The sequence below is a fragment of the Osmia bicornis genome, chromosome 8 (genome assembly GCF_907164935.1).
Source record: "Osmia bicornis bicornis chromosome 8, iOsmBic2.1, whole genome shotgun sequence".
NCBI lineage: Eukaryota > Metazoa > Arthropoda > Insecta > Hymenoptera > Megachilidae > Osmia > Osmia bicornis.
This window is the reverse complement of record NC_060223.1, coordinates 2,005,211-2,024,011: the sequence shown is the minus strand read 5'-3', so window position 1 is coordinate 2,024,011 and position 18,801 is coordinate 2,005,211. Positions and strand designations below refer to the sequence as shown.

Sequence of the window (18,801 nt, the reverse complement as noted above, 5' to 3'; positions counted from 1 at the left end):
TGGCCCATCATTGACTGTACTTTCTTTTTCAAGGTTTTATGGCAAGACTTTATAACAGAAAACAGACCCCAAATATTTTGAAAGGTCGTAGACTGTGTCAAGCAGTGGACAAATTTGTATATATGTACTATTGTGGTAATTTTAGATATTTATTTTTTCGTGGAATACAAATCTAACACTGAAAATACCACGACTTAGTTACTTTTTCAATTTTTGCTATCAATCGCACCGTGTGTTGCTCGACTCACAATCAAACATGGAATAACGGCTCTTGCTCATTACCGATCATTCGTGGCATTACCGCAGCATATTCTGAATAAATAAATAAATATAATTCAAACTATATCGTGTTTGGTATCATTTTAATCAGAAAAATCTCACCAATGCGTTAGTAAAAATTTCATTAAGAAAAAGTTAAAAATAAAAAAGTTTTATCGTTGAATTAGTTTAGTCACACCGATATTACGGTTCGGATCATATTACACGGCTTCCTGGTCGAGCGTCTCGGTTCGCCTAGGGGGATCCCCCCAAGTGGTGAGGATAGCGATGTTGCACTTATCCAGCTTTTATGTACTTACTATTAAATAAAAGATTTTATTGAAATACATTTCTCTTCTTTTCGACACCTGTTACTTATTATATTATTATGATTATTATGATTATTACATTATTATTATTATTGATTATATCCTACAGAACTTATGTAATATTTTTTATTCATTTTTATTTCTAAATGATTTCTAAATGAAATTAGAAGAAAATAATTTGTTCCTAATTTTTTTTCTATTCATCATGAATAATACTAAATGAATATTTATTTACCTTAAAACCACATACCCTAAACTTAGAACTAGAGTTCGTCATTTATTAAAAAAATAATTTCCAATGAACTAAAGAGGGTTATTAATTTACCTCCTTTAAAATATTTTACGTCTTAAAAAGTATCTCCGAAAGGTTTGTAAAACGAACTTAACTCGAATCACCGAAGAAATAATAATAGCATCGACCAGATAAAATATCATCTCATGTCTCATGATACAGTTCAGCACCGAACCTCGTCGTTGGTAAACTCACTGATTCTGGTTCTGTTTCTTACTGCGGCCGCAATATATTCTAGAGGGCGTAGGAAAACGTCGACTTTTTTCGCCGCCGCGAACTCCCATAAGGCTGGCAGTCTTTAACAGTATCTCGTCGGTGCCTCAATTCATCGCGTCCGCAATTCACCGCCAGCAATTAATCGCTGACAGTTTACCGCCGCGTTATTTTATTGTATAAGCAATTTATAGCCTAAAAATGATTGCTAGCATATCTTACCGTCTATAAGCAATGAGATGTGTTTGGTCAAATCATAAAAAGTCATTTTTTATTTCAGTTTTTGCCTTAAATTATGATTACCATATTTTTGGAATTCTATGAACTATGAAGAAATACATAGTTTGGAAATGAAAAAATACATGTATAGAAATATGTAATTTAATAGGTAGATTACCTAACCTAACCCTAACCTAAACCTAACCCTAACCTAATCCTAACCTAAACCTAACCCTAACCTAACCCTAACCTAACCTAACTAGAAAACTTAAATATAAATCAAATTTGTTTAATTAAAGAAGTTAAACAAAATTTCTTGAAAATGAATTTTATAAGGGACACCCTATACATACGAAAACCCGATTTCTAAATTTCATGTAGATCAATGACCAGGGACATTCGGAACTATAGCCATTCATAGAACTCCAAAAATATGCTTAAATAAAAAATAACTTTTTATGATTTGACCAAACATATCTCGGCAGTGAACTGCGGATGCGATGAATTGACGCGGCGGTGAATTGAATTGCTGGTGGTGAATTGTTGGCGATGAATTTTCCGGATCCCGCTTACAATACCAACGCGACGACAGACTACTAAAGACTGCTATCCTTATGAGAGTTGTGTCTATCGAAGTAAAGTTGGCGCGGAATATTAATATTTCTTAATAATTCATATGTTAAAAAATTGCTCCCCATTTGCTCCCTCGGAATTTAAAATTGCTCCAGTCGCAAAAGAAGCAGAAATTTGTTATCTTCCAAATAGATAGTAAATGATCTTTTTACAAAGATATTATGGCACCAAAAAATTGCTCCAGATTTGTTTTATAAGATTCAGTGGTCAGATATATCATCGAAAACAAATGTTGTTGTGTATCTGCCGGTAAATTATCATGTCATAAACGACCGTTGAATATATCCACCGAGTAAAAGTAAATGTCAGCGACATCTGTCGCTTGTACACTGAGTTGCAATGAACTTGTCGCAGTGAAGTTGGCTCCAGATTTACTGACACATTCACGCCGCGTCGGTGAGTCGATCTCGCCCATCGTCTCACCGACGCGGCGTGAATGTGTCAGTAAATCTGGAGCCAACTTCACTGCGACAAGTTCATTGCAACTCAGTGTACACTGAGTTGCATTGAACTTGTCGCAGTGAAGTTGGCTACAAATTCACTAACACATTCACGCCGCAGCGTCGATGAACCGATCTCGCCATTGGCTCACCGACGCTGCGTGAATGCGTTAGTGAATTTGTAGCCAACTTCACTGCGACAAGTTCAATGCAACTCAGTGTACATATGTACATATAATAATATTGTAGATATGCAGATGTTTTCATTATTTTTGATTTTTTTATTTTACATTTTTCGACGCGTTCAGTTTTGCATTCTTTTGTTACGTTACATCGTCGTCGTCGTTGTTACACATCAATACGATGACGTAACGTAACATTTATCCTTAGAAAAGAAAGGAATTTTATTTAATATGTTATTAGTAGTAGTAGTAGTATCGCTGCTACTAGTTCTAGCCGCGTGTGGCAAATTTAACCGCGTTCGCGCCCCTGTTCGTACGCTGTATTGTTTCGTCAGCATTATTTGTTCCGTGAAATAAAGTGTAATTTACATTAACAAAGTTTTGTGAAAAAGATAATTAATTTTCACCTAACATAACTCGTCTTTGCCCGGAACTCAGAATCCGCGGCAAAGTACTTACGTTCCGCACTCTGCGCTGAGTAGTTCCGGCCAGGGTTGAGCACGTATATATGTGAGATATTATACAATGTATTATTAAGTTGCATTGAACTTGTCGCAGTGAAGTTGGCTACAAATTCACTAACATATTCACGCTGCGTCGGTGAGACGATGGGCGAGATCATAGACATAAGAAATATAGATGGAGCATAAACTGCTACTTTAGGTAAAGGGGGCTGTGATAATCGGGGCGAGGAGGGGACTCGTCTGACTTCGACTTATTCCGGCAAGACTCGGTAGTATTCGGCTCATTTTTCACATGTATGTATGTACACCGACAATGAGTTGCATTGATTTGTCGCAGTGAAGTTGGTCACGCATTCACTCATCGACGCGGCGTGAATGCGTAGTGAATTTGTAGCCAACTTCACTGCTACAAGTTCAATACAACTCATCGTACGGATGCGAAAAGCCGAACATACCCGAGTCTGCGTTTACGAAAATAGTCGAAGTCAGATGAGTTCCCCCCTTACCGCGATTATCACTTACCCCTCGTAGAAAGGCTCCGTCTATACTTCTTATGTCTATGGGCGAGATCAATTCACCGACGCGGCGTGAATGGTTAGTGAATTTGTAGCCAACTTCACTGCGACAAGTTCAATGCAACTCAGGGTACATACATGGTATTCTACAGTATATTACGCTATTTGTATTTATTGAGAAAATAAGATCGTAAGCTCCGTCAGAGCTCATTGATCTGGTACAAAAAATAAGTATTACATAACTTTACAATCTGTTCGTAAAAAAGTTAATGGAAAAGAGATGAACAAACTTTGTTAGTGTGTACAAAAATAGCTAGAAAGAAATGTTGTTTTTCTGTAAAACGCGGGTGATAATATTTAGTTCCTTGAGATGCGGACCAGAGAGAAAAGTTTCTATGCACCAGGGGGGTTGCCAGCCCTGTCGACGAAGACTACTGGTAAGTTCAAGACGGTGACGATCCAGAAGGGGGCACTGCCAGAGAACGTGATTGAGGTTGTCTTCCATGATTCCACAAGGACAAAGGGGACTGCGTGCTTGCTTGATCTTGAAAAGAGACCCACCCAGACTATAGTGATTCGAGCGAGCTCGATAGACCCACGAGGTAAATATCCTCGGTAAATTTTTTCCAGTGAACCAAGGCTTTCCCTTGCTTTGAAAGAATGTCGAGAAGTATTTTATGCCAGTCGGGTTCGGAGTACCTGATTGAGACTTATTCTTCCAGGCAGCATCTGCTGTATCCCACATTTGACTTGCGTAAACTATGAACATGTCCTGAGGAGGAATCTTCCAGTAGGGGTGGTGAGCAACTTCTGTGGCCCTTTTAACTAGTTTATCAGCCTCTTTGTTACCGGTTAGGCCATTATGGGAGGGAATCCAAACAAGTCTGGGTTTATGTGGGAAGGAGACCCCACCAAAGCTGTTGATTTTATTGGAGATTTCTCTTGCGTAAAAGTGAGTCTGACAGTTGACAGGATTCTGAATGGCAAGGATGCAGCTCAACGAGTCAGTAAAGATTGTAAAGGCCATATCAGGATGATTCCTTGCCGAGTCCAGAGCTCTAGAAATAGGTAAGCATTCAGCACTGAAAACTGAGGCGTGAGAGTGAACGCTCATAGTTTCTGCCTGTCCAAGCTCGGGGCAGAACCAAGCAGCTCCAGTTGAAATTCCTGTTGGTGTTTTAGAACCGTCTGTGTAGATGGAACTGCCATATTTAGTAGATAGAATTTCTTGAAATTTAGAATTGATATCTTCTGACTGCTTTAGGGTGTACCCCGTAATAGTGTCACAGAGATCTGGGAGTGCAGACTGTTCATGAAAAGACCCAAACAAGCACTCCTTAGAGTTGGCAAGAAGAGGTTTTAAGGTCCAGGTTAGTTGAACGATACGAGTAAGAAGGTTGGTAAGGCGTCGAATCCGAGGACTGAGATTGTCAATACTGGACAGGTATGCATCAAGTAGACAATTGAGGAAGTGATCAGAGTTTACCAATATCTTTGTTATGTGCTTTTTACCAAGGTATTCAGCTCTTCGAGCTAGAGGTGGAAGCTTAGCTTCGGCAAGGGTGACGTTGTTTGGTGTGGAGTTTCTCAGACCTAGCGAGAGTCTAGTGGCTACTCGTTGGATTCTTTCCAGTTTTTGAAGGAGCCCCTGCTGCTGAGGAGAGAAGATATGCAGACAATATTCTATCTTAGAGCGGATGAGACCCTTGTAGATGGAAAGTAGGGTGTCAGGATGAGCACCCCGCCAGGCGCCACGAAGAAATTTAATAACATTAAGGATCTTGCGAGTGTGTGCACATAACTCAGTGATATGGTGGGAGAAGTTAAGTTTCTGATCCAGATGGACGCCAAGAAATTTAACTGAGGAGGAATTGTAAATGACAGAATCACCTATCATGATGGAGGATGTACCAATAGAGTTACACTTGCCGTTGAATACCAGAAGTTTAGTTTTGAGTGTTGAAACACTGAGGCCTAATAGTTCGAGGTTTTTACCCACGATGTTGGCGGCATTTTCTAGGGATGCAGTGGCACTGCTCGTATCTTCGCCAGAGGCACAGATAACTATGTCGTCAACATACTTGAATACTCGAATGTTATGAGGAAGATTGCCGTCAATGTTTGCAATGTAGAGGATGAACAACAGGGGACTGAGGACGCCGCCCTGCGGAACAGCAATATTCATGTGTCGTGTGATTTCGAGCGGGCAGCCTCTATCATCTCGAACTTGAAAGTGAGATCTTCTGCCCGAGAGTAAGTTGGCGATAAAGTGAAGGGGGTTGGCAGAAATTCCTATTGATTCTAATTTTGTGATCAGTAGATCTGGTAAGACACGATCGAAGGCTGACTCAATGTCAATGTGCCGATTAAAAAGGTTGGTGCGAGCCAGGATAGTGAGCCCAAGAATATTGTCAGCAGTGGATCTGCCTTTACGGAAGCCCGACTGAAGTTCCGTTAGAAGACCCATCGACTCGAGCCACGAATAGAGTCTCTGAGAGATTAATCTTTCAATTCATAGGTTGGAAGAGAGTGTGATAGGGCGAAGACCTTTTTGATTCGGCTTGGGTATGAAGAAGACGGTATTGTCATGCCATTGCTCTGGGAACAAATTGTTCTCATAAATAGAATTAAAGATATCCAATAGTGACAGCTTCCACTTAAGAGGAAGGAGTTTAATAAGTTGGTAGTCGATGCGATCTGGATCTGGAGCCGATTTGCAGTTAACCTTATTCAAAGCGGAGTTTAATTCAAAGAGGGTGAAGCCTGTGTCGAGAAAAGAGTTTGAATTTCGGGTAGAGAGTGTGACACAACGAGAGGCCCAAAACGGGCAAAGTTTGTCGATCAAATTATGGTAATCTTTGAATTGTTGAGTGGGGAGAGTAGAGTTAGTCCACTTGTCTTTAAAGACCTTGATCCGTTTCCAGAAGAGGCCTAAATCCGACTGCCGGTTCAGTTCGCTGGCCATTTTTTGAAAACTCTCCTTCTTCTTCTTCCTAAGAGTTTTCCTAGTGGAAGCCCGCTGTTTACTATAAGCAATCCAATCCTGAAAGGAGCCGGTGTGTCGCCATTTGGAAAGGCAGGCCTTTCTAAGACGAATCGCCTTGCTGCACTCCTGATCCCACCATGGAACAGGATTTTTGAGACGACCGTTAGAATGTCCTTTTAAAGCAGGGGTAGCAGATTCAGCAGATTGTTGAATCATCTCAACGAAGACAGAGTACTGATCAAGAGGTTGTAAGTCAAGAAACTCCCTAAAGAGGAGAACAGGAGTGAGAGATTCAAGATGATCAGAGTGAGCGCGCCAGTCAGTTCGTTTTGTAGTGAGTCTGTTACGCCGTTGTTTGAAGATGAAAAGGGTAGTCTGCACGGTTATGTGTAAGGGGAAGTGATCAGAACCCCAGGGGTCGTTAATTTGAGAAGTAAGTATTTTATGAGCAAAATTGCAGGGAGAAATGATAAGATCAAGATTACTGCCTTGTTGGTTGAAGTGTCCAAGATATGTCGAGGTGTTGGTGTTGTGAATTATACAGTTTGTGTCTTCAAGAACTTGAAGAAAATGTTCCCCTGCCCGTGAATTATTTATGCAGTTCCATGCTTCATGGTGACAGTTAAAATCACCGACCAAAATAAATGGTCCCTGCTGTTGAAGTTGTTGCATGAGCTGATACCACTTGTCCTGATCGAAATCCGAAGACGGGGGTCTGTAGCATGTACAAATGGTGAGATGTAAGTCGCTTAGACTAATACGGATGGTGAGTGATTCCGTCAAGTTATCATCGATGAAAACGGAGCTGATGTGGGACCAGAGGAGGTTCTTCTTTAAGAAGATGGCGATACCACCGCCCCTACGACAAGATATGTCTCTTCTGATTACAGAGAAACCAAGAAGACTAAATGACAAGGTGGGGTTGAGCCAAGTCTCAACGCAAATTATAACATCATATGAGGACGAAATAAGCTCTAAATCTGGCTTCTTACTGACAATGTTCCGGCAATTCCAAAACAGCACATTGAAATTGGCTGTTTGTGCAGTATCCATGTTTACTTGTTTTTGGAGATTGAAGAGGAAGAGATGTTCTTGACGAGAAATTTGCTGGTGGGAAGAGATTTGGATTTTAAGCTGCTGTTTTGTTGTGTTGTTTCCCGGTTTGTGTGAGAGGATGTTGAAGGTTTGGAGGAATGCGATGCGAGTTTAGCAGAAGAAGATTCCTTCTGAGGAGATTCCAATGGTATCGAAATGATTGAAGAAGAGCTGCCGACAATGGCACTTTCTTTGAATACGTTTTTAGGATATTGTTATTCCATTGACTAGCAGGGCGTTCCTTCTGAATGCCACCGATGGTTCTCAAAGTGTATTCTTTTTTAGATGTAGATGGAGGAAGAGAAGGAAATGATGAGGGATTGGATGAGTTAGCGGATGACTGTCTTGGAGGTCTTTGCTTTACAAGACCAAGTTCCTCTCTGGTTTGCGCAAGTGCTTCATATATAGAGACATCGTGGAAGGCAAGGGTTCGATTAACCTCTTGGTTGAAGATCATAGTTTGGCAATCCGGGTGGAAGGTAGAGTGGTCACCCTTGCAATGAAGACAACCAGTAAGAGCGTTACAGGAGTGCTGTTCATCTTTTTTGTGTTCACCACAGTTGAAGCAGATGGTTGGTCCTCTGCATCTAGAAGCGGTGTGCCCATAGCCTCCACAATTGACACAGGTTCTCACCCGTTCGATGTAAGGCTCAATATTTTTGTTGAGAAGTCCGAACACCTGAATCTTCTCGGGAACTACAGACCCTTCAAAGGTTAGGAGGACGGTTTCAGACGGGACCCAGGATATTTCCTTGGAGTCAGGATCACGTATCTTTCTGTTTAAACGTTTTGCAAAGGTGATTTTGCATGGAGAAAGAGAGAGCTCCATAAGTTCCTCCATATTAACGTCGAGACAAATGCCTTTGAGAAGGCCCTTCTTTTCGATCTTCTGTTTGGAAGAGCAGGAGAATCCAGATTCGCTTCTTTGCTGTTGTTAAGCATTACTTCAGCCCTGTTGAAACCACGCGGCTGCATGGACTGAGCGCCGGATTTTAGAGAACTCACAACTTTAGCGATGGACATCATATTTTGTGACTTGCTTTTTTTGCATCGATCATTTTTAGGGTTAGGATTATGGTGGCCGAACCCTTATACTCCGCAGGGTACCTCAGAGGAGCACGAGGTGGCGCTGTAATGTCCGTCATGGTGGACGGTTTCCGCCTCGAGGTACCGTTATCTTCGATGTTTGGGGACGCGCACCTCTTAGTAGCTTCTCCTGAATGACTTGTATTCTTTTTATTCAAAGATTTCTTTTTAGGACTGACCAAGGACCAGCCACCCTGATTATCAACATCCATGTCCATAATGTTAGGAGGAGCCTCCGGCCCCGTGGGGCAGCGGAGGAAGGCGTCCGATTAGCACAGAGGAAATAGCGTGGGTAGAAACCCAACAAAGAACGTGGTAGGGCACGTGTCCAAAGCTAAAACTAGGATATTGCACCCTAAATAGTCTAGTAGCCCACGAAAAGAAGAGTGCTGGATGAAAGCAAACAGATCTGCAGAGCAGACACGAGCCACACGGAAACAACACAATTAACTCAGGATGTACACTTTAAACGGAATACACAGACGTCCTCTCGCATCAAGGTCACGACCGAGAGTCTATATTACGCTACTTAGTTTTATATGCATTATACTCCAAGTGGCGCCATCTCTACATAACGTTATGTACTATAGATACCAAACAGACGTAGTTATCCATAGATCTTTATTTACGATATTTATTATTAAAATCAGGGAATTCCGCAGTTATACATATCTCACCCTCTAGTTAAAATAAAGCCATGAAACGAAGTTTTGGCGGCAGACCTCGCCATAAATGTTGGGAAAATGAAAATTTTCTACCAATACAAGAGGAAGGGAAAACAATTGCGTTTTTGCGAACATGTCTTGATTCCAAATTAATAATAATAATAATAATAATAAAAAAATATATTTCATATTTTCTCTTATTATTAACAAATTTCATTATATCTAAATATAATCTAATTGTAAGTATATTTTATTTAACATACTGTCAGTAAATATTCTCAAAAAATCATTTTTTCAATAATTAACAACGATTACTTACACAAGTATTTTTATTAGTAGAGGAGTTCATTTTTTGGGGACTATATTCTGTATTCTGTAACATAAATACATCTTTTTAGATAAATTAAGGCTATCCAGTGATTATTTCTTTATTTTTCAAAAACTTACCAGTCACTTTGCGCAAATCTGGTATTATTCCAACCCTGGATGTTGCTGACATTTATTTTCATTTGGTGGAAATATTCAAGGGTCATTTATGACATCGTAATTTACCGGCAGTTACGCAACAACATTTATTTTCAATTGCTCTTTGTTAATAAATTGTTATTGATATATCTGGCCATTGAATCTTATAAAACAAATCGAGAACAATCTTTTGGTACCATAATATCTTTGTAAAAAGATCATTTACTATCTATTTTGCAGATAACAAATTTCTGCTTGTTTATTTGCGAATATCTCATTAAATATAATGTTTGCGACTGGAGCAATTTTAAATTCCGAGGGAGCAATTTTTTAAGACATAAATTGTTAAGAAATATTAATATTCCGCGCCAACTTTACTTCGGTCAGAGGAGGGCAGTCTTTTTAGATGGCAGAGGTGTTACAAGGAAGGTATAAAGTTATCATATAAGGAAAAGATACACTTCAATAAATATACTTAATTTAAAAAATTATTTTTTTCTTTATTTACAATATTTTTGTATGTAACAACTCATAAGGAAATAAAAATTTATAATTATCTATTTTGATTTAAAGTATTATTACTTGAGCTACTTGCATCCGTCTTTGTATCCTCAGTTGATGCTACGTTTTCTTGTTGTGAATCAGGAGATTCAGTGTTTTGCCCTGCAGACGAATGTGATCCAGATATTTTCATTTTTTCTAACTGTATTGCAGTTGTGTTTGTTTCTGTATTTTCAGATGCCGACGACACTTCATTCGAAGTTTCTGGTAACATCAGTGATTGTACAGTAGAAACGGTAACTGATGAAGTGACCGACGAAGAATCTTTTAGATTTTTTGGAATTGGTAATAAAGGAGCTAATGGTTCTAATATACTCTTTCTATTTAAATATGTTATTCCCTGTAAGAAATGTACGTAATATCTATATATTATAACTATTTTTATATATAATGTACTGTATATCAAACGTTTTGTATACCTCTTTTTGTAATAAATTCTCTGAAATGCCTAAGTGAACTGCAATTTGACTTGGTGGAAAAATAGCATGAATGCAATACTGTACGTAAGGAATTAGTTGGTCACTTAAACTTTCTGTAAATCTAAGCATATTCTCTCTTTCCGAAGCTGTAAAAGCCTATGAAGTACATATGTCATATTAAGTATGTAACCATTTAATCAAAGAAATTAAAAAAGATACATAAAAGGACCTTACTTGCTGTTCTTGTTTATAAAAAAGTAATATTGATTTTGTCACAGTGTGTAAAGATTCCTGTAAAATATTTGTACAAAAAACAGAAAGTGCCACTGGTGGACAAAGTCGTATTTCATTAAAAGCTAATATAAGACCATTACAATATTCAGCTAATGGATAGAATTCTACCAACTGTTCTGGTGGATTCTCCTGAAAAAAACAATTTTTATTCAAATAAATTTTTTTAAATACGCGTACAAAACAAAAATGTACAATATAATCATTTACTTACTGATTTAATTGCAGTAGTCATTTTAACATTAGTCTTTTGTGATTTATTAATTAACGTAAATGATTCCATATCTTTTTCAAATTTTTTGGTTGTTTTATGAACATTACACTCGAATTTTTCTCCAATAACACGTACAAATATATCAGACATTCGCCCAGTAAAATCAGCACCTACTCTACCAAATGATAAACCAAAATATGTACATTGGCCCAAAATAGAATCTATAGATGTCACACCAGGTAAATCTTGTTCTAAAGTTATTAAAAACTGAGATATCTAAAAAAGAATAAATATATTTTATTCTTTTAAAAGTATATTATGTTAGAAAGTTTACATATTCAACGTACCTTTTCTTCAAGCCAATGATAAAATATAGCACATTCATTTACAGTTGGATCTCTTCCTGGTATTATAAGTTCATCATCATTAAACATAGCTCTATACTGTGTTATTGTATTAAACAAATGTATCCTGGATAGTTCTATTGTTTTTGTAATATGAAGATTAGCTAAAAAAAATCCCATTAACTATTAATAACTTGTACATACAATAGATTAGTGTAATGTAAAATTAACTTACGATCATCTTTAGGTATAGCAGTTAAAAGATTTTGAAGCCAACTATCACGTGCTTGTAGAAATTTGATCCTTAATTCTGATTCTGTAAAGGCATCCATTGATCTTAGTAATCCTACAAGTTGTAAACATCTTGGAAGTGGTAAATCTTCTCTCAATGATCCAACAACTTGTCCTACCATGCCTGACCAACTGCTTTCAATTTCTGCCACTATGGACTATATTGTTAATAAACAAAGTGAAGTACATTGTATGCTGCACATTTTGTTTTATAGCAAATCCTACCGATATGATTGGGATATCGCCATGCTTAGTTCCTAATTGACGTGCATATTGAGACAATTCCAATGCTTCATTGTACTGATTACTTCTTAAACAGGATTCCATTAACTGAGGCATTTCAAGAACTTCAAGCAACTCTGCATTTCTTGTTAATGTTAAACTATTTATTCTTCTATGTGTATTTATATCTTTTGAAGTATCACAAAATGATTGGCACCTCTCCACGAATTTGGGTATTTTTTGTACAAGTCCATTAAGTCGATTTTCAGTCTCATTAAACTTGAAACATATATTTTTATATTATTAAATAGACTAATGAGATTATTAAAATCATTGATATGTATTTTGTTACTACTTGTTTAAATATTTCCCTGGAACTTTCTGCAGTTTGAATAAAGGTTTTATAATTTGAAAATGCAAGTTCTTGTGTAGTTTGTAACACTGAAGTTTTTTCATCCTCCAAATGGTCAGGTTCTTTACCTAGAAAATGCAAATATTAATTTATTGAATGAAACAAAATCTTGAAGGATAATAAACTGACTTACTGAGTTGATCAACGTCATAACCACCAAGCTTTGATAAGTATTGGTAAAAATCTGGACTTTCTTTCCATGATTCTATTGAAAATAAATATATACATGTATAATTGTAATCAAACATCATTTTAAAACTTAGATGAAATAAACGATTTATTATATTTAGTAATACTGACACATTGGAATTTCATATTGATCATAACAGTATTTGAACATCTTACCTGGTATACCGTCAGGAAAAACGAGATTTATAACATTCTCAGTTTCAATGTCCATTTTTTAATTAAATTAAACATTTATATAGTTTTTCGTAATATTTAAATCGTTTCCACGTATTTTATATCATACTTACATACGTGTACAAAAATTGCCACAATACCTTGATTTACTATAGAGTATCATATATATTATAGTACAATTGTTGGTTGTTTATGCGTATTATTATTCCTAACAATATTGATTTTTGTACAAAATAAAATCATAATTTTATGTATCAAGTATTCTGAAAATATTACATCTGTATTCATACGAAACGACCAAGTATACTTTGCAATACTCTGTTCCGTGAGAGAATTTGGAAACACTAATACTAATATACTATATATAATGTATGTATGTATGTACAGTATCGAATAAAGTAGGCTTCCCTAGGAAAAAGGGCGATGTAGGAGAAGAAGGAATTCTCAAAATCCCAATTTTAACAATATTAATATTAAAAATAATTTAGAAACAAAATCATATAATTTTCAATTATTAAATATTATGAAATTGAGTATACAATTGAAAAGTACCGAAAGCAAAGTAAATGTTAATTCAAATCATCCCGCGTAAACAATTATACACAAGTGGTCAGAGCAGTAGACCACTTGACGCCTTTACCATTTGCTCAGGCCCTCCAAGCTCCACTCTTGTGATTTTGATGCAAATTTTAGGTTTACGCCTCACTACCAGGAGGCGCTGATGTCACTTCTCTACATGCATAGCTTGTATCACTGATTTTAACACACAACTAAAGATATCGTGACGTCATGTTCCCGCGAAATTTGTCGCCGCGTTTTTCAATTGTTTCAAAATTTAAAGAGACAAAAGAAATATGGCGCACATGGTTGCACATGGTGTGATGGTGGCAGCGTAGGTGATTGAATTTCCAGGTTCGTGAATTCCGTTATTATAATTATTACTATTATTATTACTATTGCTATTATTATTATGACTATTATGATTATTGAAAAAGATATTTTTTAAAGTTTTTTCTAGGTGTTTAGGTTTGTCAATAACTTCTGCTGATGAGATGCAGTAACAGGAGGAGAAGCTAGAAATTAAGTAAGTACAGAATGTTTTAAAATTGTTACTGAAAACATAACTGTTTACATTGCTATTTTAGTAATATATTTAATTTTAATTATTAAAATGTATCTTTAAAGAAAGAGGAAGAAACTATGCATCATCAGAGGGTGTATTAACGAAAACAGCAGGATGTTCTCCTTCCCCTTAGAGAGAAAGGATAAGAAGAGGATGGCACAGTGGGTGGAAGTATGTGACAACCCAAAGAAATTCTGAGTGATCTGTAGTAGATACTTTAAAGAAAAATACTTCATGAGGAAAAGATTAACAACATCAGCAGTTCCAACACTGAACTTACTTGGTAATTACTCTTATGTATACTTTTTATAGCATATGTAAATAATTGTTAATGAAAATATTTATTACAGTGTCAGAGACTACCTCTATTAAAATAGAGCAACAAGACACCTGCATGCAAATGAAAAGAAGAAAAAGAGGAAAATTGTAAGTGTTCAGTTTACATATACAATATATGTATAAAACCATTAACATGGTATTAATACACTAAGCATATATAATAATACTTTTTACATGAAGTGTATGTATAATATTATATAATTTTGTTGTTATAGTTAAACCTGACTGCACCAGAGGAGTGGAGAACGTGATTTTCGATTGCATGTTATTGTATATTATTATTGATATATATATATTTATTATATTTTAGGAAAAATTTAATATATTTCCATTACTATACATATATTGTTGTAATATTTTCCTTTCCTTTATTTTTATTTTTCAAAGTTTGGAATAAGTAAGACCATGCACACGTATGTAGGGACCATGTGCTTGTGTGTGTACCTCACCGATATCATTTATATGTGTTTGTAGCGACACCAGCGATCCTGGTAGTGAGGCGTAACACTAATTTTAGTTACAGCATTAAATACGAGAGTTTGGAGGGCCTGGTGCTTGTGTGTGTACCTCACCGATATCATTTATATGTGTTTGTAGCGACACCAGCGATCCTGGTAGTGAGGCGTAACACTAATTTTAGTTACAGCATTAAATACGGGAGTTTGGAGGGCCTGCATTTGCTACTCGAACCGAGATGTCTCCGCTGAAAATCGGTAAATTTGTAAACGTTATATCTTGAAAACTAATTAAAATCGGGTGTAAACATTAAAGCTTGAAGCTGAATTTTTCTTCAGGGGCCCAAAAATTACTGCCTTTTTGTTATCTTCTTGAAGTATTTAACGAGTGGAATGTAAAAATCCAAGTTTTAAGGCGCGGAATCCACCAGTTCAGAAGTGATGCATGTGTAAAACTGAGCGTTTTTAGCTCATTCAAGTCATTTCGACGCCATATTGACTTGTAGAGCACACCCGCACAGCCGACTCTAGTAAGTACTGTGCGTTGCAGCTAAGTTGTCGAGCACCCGAGCACCAACAAACTGAACCGACAGAGAGGCAAGGGGACTGTGCGTTCGCTCCACCTAATCCCTTCCAGGAGCCCGTAACTTGAGAAGTCAGCGGTCACATTGCATAGGCGTAACATTTCCATATTCGGGGAAGATACATTTAACTATATAAACATGCGATTTTTTCGGGATATTAATGGATTTTTTTATAATACTCGTTCTTGACAACAGTTGTTATTATGCAAAATTTATGGAAGTTACATTACGGAAAGTGTAAAAACTCTCCTATTTTCTTAATAATGTAAACCCCAAATCTACCTCTACGCCAATGCATTCAACTCGCTGCTCGCTATCGTTTCATCTCATTCTGTTTCAATGTCTGTCCTTGGCGACGTTCGTCACGCGATAGATTTGTGGATGTAAGGGCCTCAGCCAATAAACATAATACCACAGCCGACTCTAGTACTAGCCGTGCTGAAGTAAAAATGGCAACACCGCGGGAGTCCGGTCTGAATATATCAACATCTAACCCTACTCTATCTGCCTCCCGGACTCCCAGACTCCCAGCCAATCAACGTCGTCGGACTCACGGCTACTCTCTGGACTTCACATAACCTCTTTGGTTTCGTTCCAATAATTTCGCTTGTTTCAAGGTTTTTATTCACTTATATACACGTTTATCAATTCTTAAATGTTTCAATTTGATCCAAAGATGGTTTCATTTTGCTTCATACCTAAATTTTCTTGAAACCACTGTAAATATTTCAAATATCATGCTTCACAACACCAAACTACTTCGAGAGTACACAAAATTTATATCACATTTATAACAATTTTATACTACCACATCACTTCTACTTGCCATAGTTGCAACGTTTATGTATTGTTTATACATAACTAATACAAAATAGCGTATATTACTACAGCTTTTAATTAAAAAAGACGGTAATTACAATTCCGAGCACAGGACTCTGTTTTTGAAAATAGGACTCCCGATTGTCACGTGAGCGGTGTTGCCACGTTGTTCAGCATGGCTAGTACTAGAGTCGGCTGTGATAATACGTGTGACTGGAGGCAGATCAACGAATTTGATTGGACGGCAACTTAGCTGCAACGCACAGTACTAGTCATGCTGAACAACGTGGCCATGGCCAGGCCCTCCAAACTCCCGTATTTAAGGGGGTAGACCATAGACATATAAAATATAGACGGAGCCTTTCTACGAGGGGTAACTGATAATCGCGGTAAGGGGGGAACTCATCTGACTTCGACTATTTTCGTAATCGCAGACTCGGGTATGTTCGGCTTTTCGCATCCGTACGATGAGTTGCATTGAACTTGTCGCAGTGAAGTTGGCTACAAATTCACTACGCATTCACGCCGCGTCGATGAGTGAATGCGTCGCCAACTTCACTGCGACAAGTTCAATGCAACTCATCGTCAGTGCAAAGAGTAAGTATAATAAGAGGCGACACTCTGAGAGAGAAACTACTTGTAGAGTGAGACAAAGTGATCCTACCCATTTAAAGGGCCATTCGGCAATCTTCGGTTTTGACCGTGAACAGTCGTGAGCGCGCGACAAGTTTGGACTGTGGATTCGCGTACATAACCTATATTGTGGAAACTTCTTTGTCAGAATGCTCCAAAAAGCAAGAGTTTATGGCATTTCAGACCGTCATGAACCGGGAATTTCCGTACTTACCTGGCAGGTACCAGGTAGATACGAAGTGCACTGTGGCTTGGTCATTTCTGTTGGAAACGTACAACCGTGAGGTTTGTATATTTATCAGATATCGTTTCTTGTTCTACGATTTTGTTCCGTTTTCTACTTTCTGCTGTGTGTTTTCTGCTTTGTGCTTTCTATTTTCTATTTTCTGGTTTCTGTTTTCTGTTTTTTGTTTGCAGCATTTTTTAAATATCAACATGAGTGCTCCAAAACGAAGTGGAGTTTCATGCTCTTACAAAAATTGTACAGCAAGATTCAATCGAGGAGGGGAAGGAGTACATTTTTTTAGATTTCTTAAGAATGGAGACTTGTAAGTATTATAAAGTCATATGTGTGTAACAATATAAGAACTTAGGTACTATAGAAACATAAATCTTGGAACAATAACATGCTTCAAGTATATATATTTATATCATTATGTTCTTTAGATTTACGTTCTTTAGATTTAGATCGTGTTTGGTATCTACCCCCTTAAGGGCACAGACTCCTTGTGCCATGACCTGTATGCGTGCACTCACACAATCAACGAAAAGCATGCACGTATACGCCATGCGTGAGAGAGACACTCGATTTCGTAGATTTCGTTTTTCGTCTCGATAATTGCAGAAATGAAATTTTCGCGGGTACAGCACCCACGAGTAGACTTCACCACAGGGTGGTCTGGTCCGTTTCAACGCTAATAAACACCATACGTTGAGAAAAATGGTATTTTAGACACTGTAAGATTGAGACAGACGCTGTTGTAAGCAGACAACATGGCTGCCGAATGTTGCGTTCGGCTGCATTTTACCAAATATTGGACGATTTAATGGTTTTTTCACCCATAGCACACCAGACCACCCTTCCTTGAACTAGCACAATGTCACTGAAATTCAATTTTTCACAATTTATCACTTCTGGAAGACGTAAAACGAAATTTACGATTTGCACGCATCAGACGTCAAATAGATGGAAGAATAGTTCACTGATTTTCCGTCAGAGGCATTGATGGTATATTTGACCACGTTATCATCGGGGTCGATAAAAACACAAATCAGTCGATAAATGTAAATTCTAATTTGACACCACAAACGGCTACGCGAATATAGCCACAAGTATGGCATAGTTGCCGCAACGTATTAAGACTTCTGTCACGCTGTTGCCACATCTGTTACAATTGCAACAGGCTCGAGCCGATTTTGATTCCTGCCAGACATAGAAAAGAATAGGGCGCTCGAAAGAGAAAGAGGTCCGAGAATGAAACAATACATGTACTAATGTGTGCAACCATCAAACTTTTTTATTCATATTTATAATCATGTTTTTTTATTAATTAAATGACAGATAGAATACTTGAAATGGTATGCCAGAAAAATGAATTATAAAACTTGCACCATATACAGTGAAAACTCGATAAATGTACATAACTATTGCCGGTCCACTCCGCAACTGTTATGGAATAGGAGAATCATTTTTCAAATTTGATTGCCTAGTCAGTAAACACTGATTAGAAAGAGTCAGTAGCTAAAGACGAAAGAGGGACTGAAACCGGGATTTATTGCCTTCATTTAAATGTCCCGTGTCAATGTGACCATACTAATGCACAGAATAAAGTTTTTTATTTGGTACTTTTTGTTAATAAAAATTTCACTATCATGTGGAGAAGATTTTT

At 37.4% G+C, this 18,801-nt stretch overlaps 2 protein-coding genes and 1 long non-coding RNA gene across 4 annotated transcripts; 1 reads left to right on the top strand and 2 right to left on the bottom strand.

Moving 5' to 3' along the window:
* Positions 1-7,660: 7,660 nt before the first annotated feature.
* On the bottom strand, positions 7,661-8,467 carry LOC114881791. Its single transcript, XM_029198658.1, has one exon. It carries the CDS (start codon positions 8,465-8,467, stop codon positions 7,661-7,663), a length of 807 nt encoding a protein of 268 aa, XP_029054491.1.
* A 1,863-nt stretch (positions 8,468-10,330) lies between these two features.
* LOC114881793 (conserved oligomeric Golgi complex subunit 8) lies at positions 10,331-13,314 on the bottom strand. Its single transcript, XM_029198659.2, has 10 exons — positions 12,942-13,314; positions 12,730-12,801; positions 12,540-12,664; positions 12,188-12,463; positions 11,907-12,120; positions 11,675-11,835; positions 11,328-11,603; positions 11,057-11,245; positions 10,823-10,978; positions 10,331-10,743 (listed from the first exon to the last, which is right to left on the bottom strand). Exons 1-10 carry the CDS (start codon positions 12,994-12,996, stop codon positions 10,396-10,398), a joined length of 1,872 nt encoding a protein of 623 aa, XP_029054492.1. The 5' UTR covers positions 12,997-13,314; the 3' UTR covers positions 10,331-10,395.
* A 297-nt stretch (positions 13,315-13,611) lies between these two features.
* LOC123988047 lies at positions 13,612-14,472 on the top strand. Of its 2 annotated transcripts, XR_006829616.1 has the most exons (4): positions 13,612-13,871; positions 13,968-14,043; positions 14,145-14,365; positions 14,433-14,472. It is a non-coding gene; the product is annotated as an uncharacterized LOC123988047 (long non-coding RNA). The 2 variants fall into 2 exon arrangements; XR_006829615.1 differs by having other exon boundaries at positions 14,145-14,456.
* Positions 14,473-18,801: the final 4,329 nt, after the last annotated feature.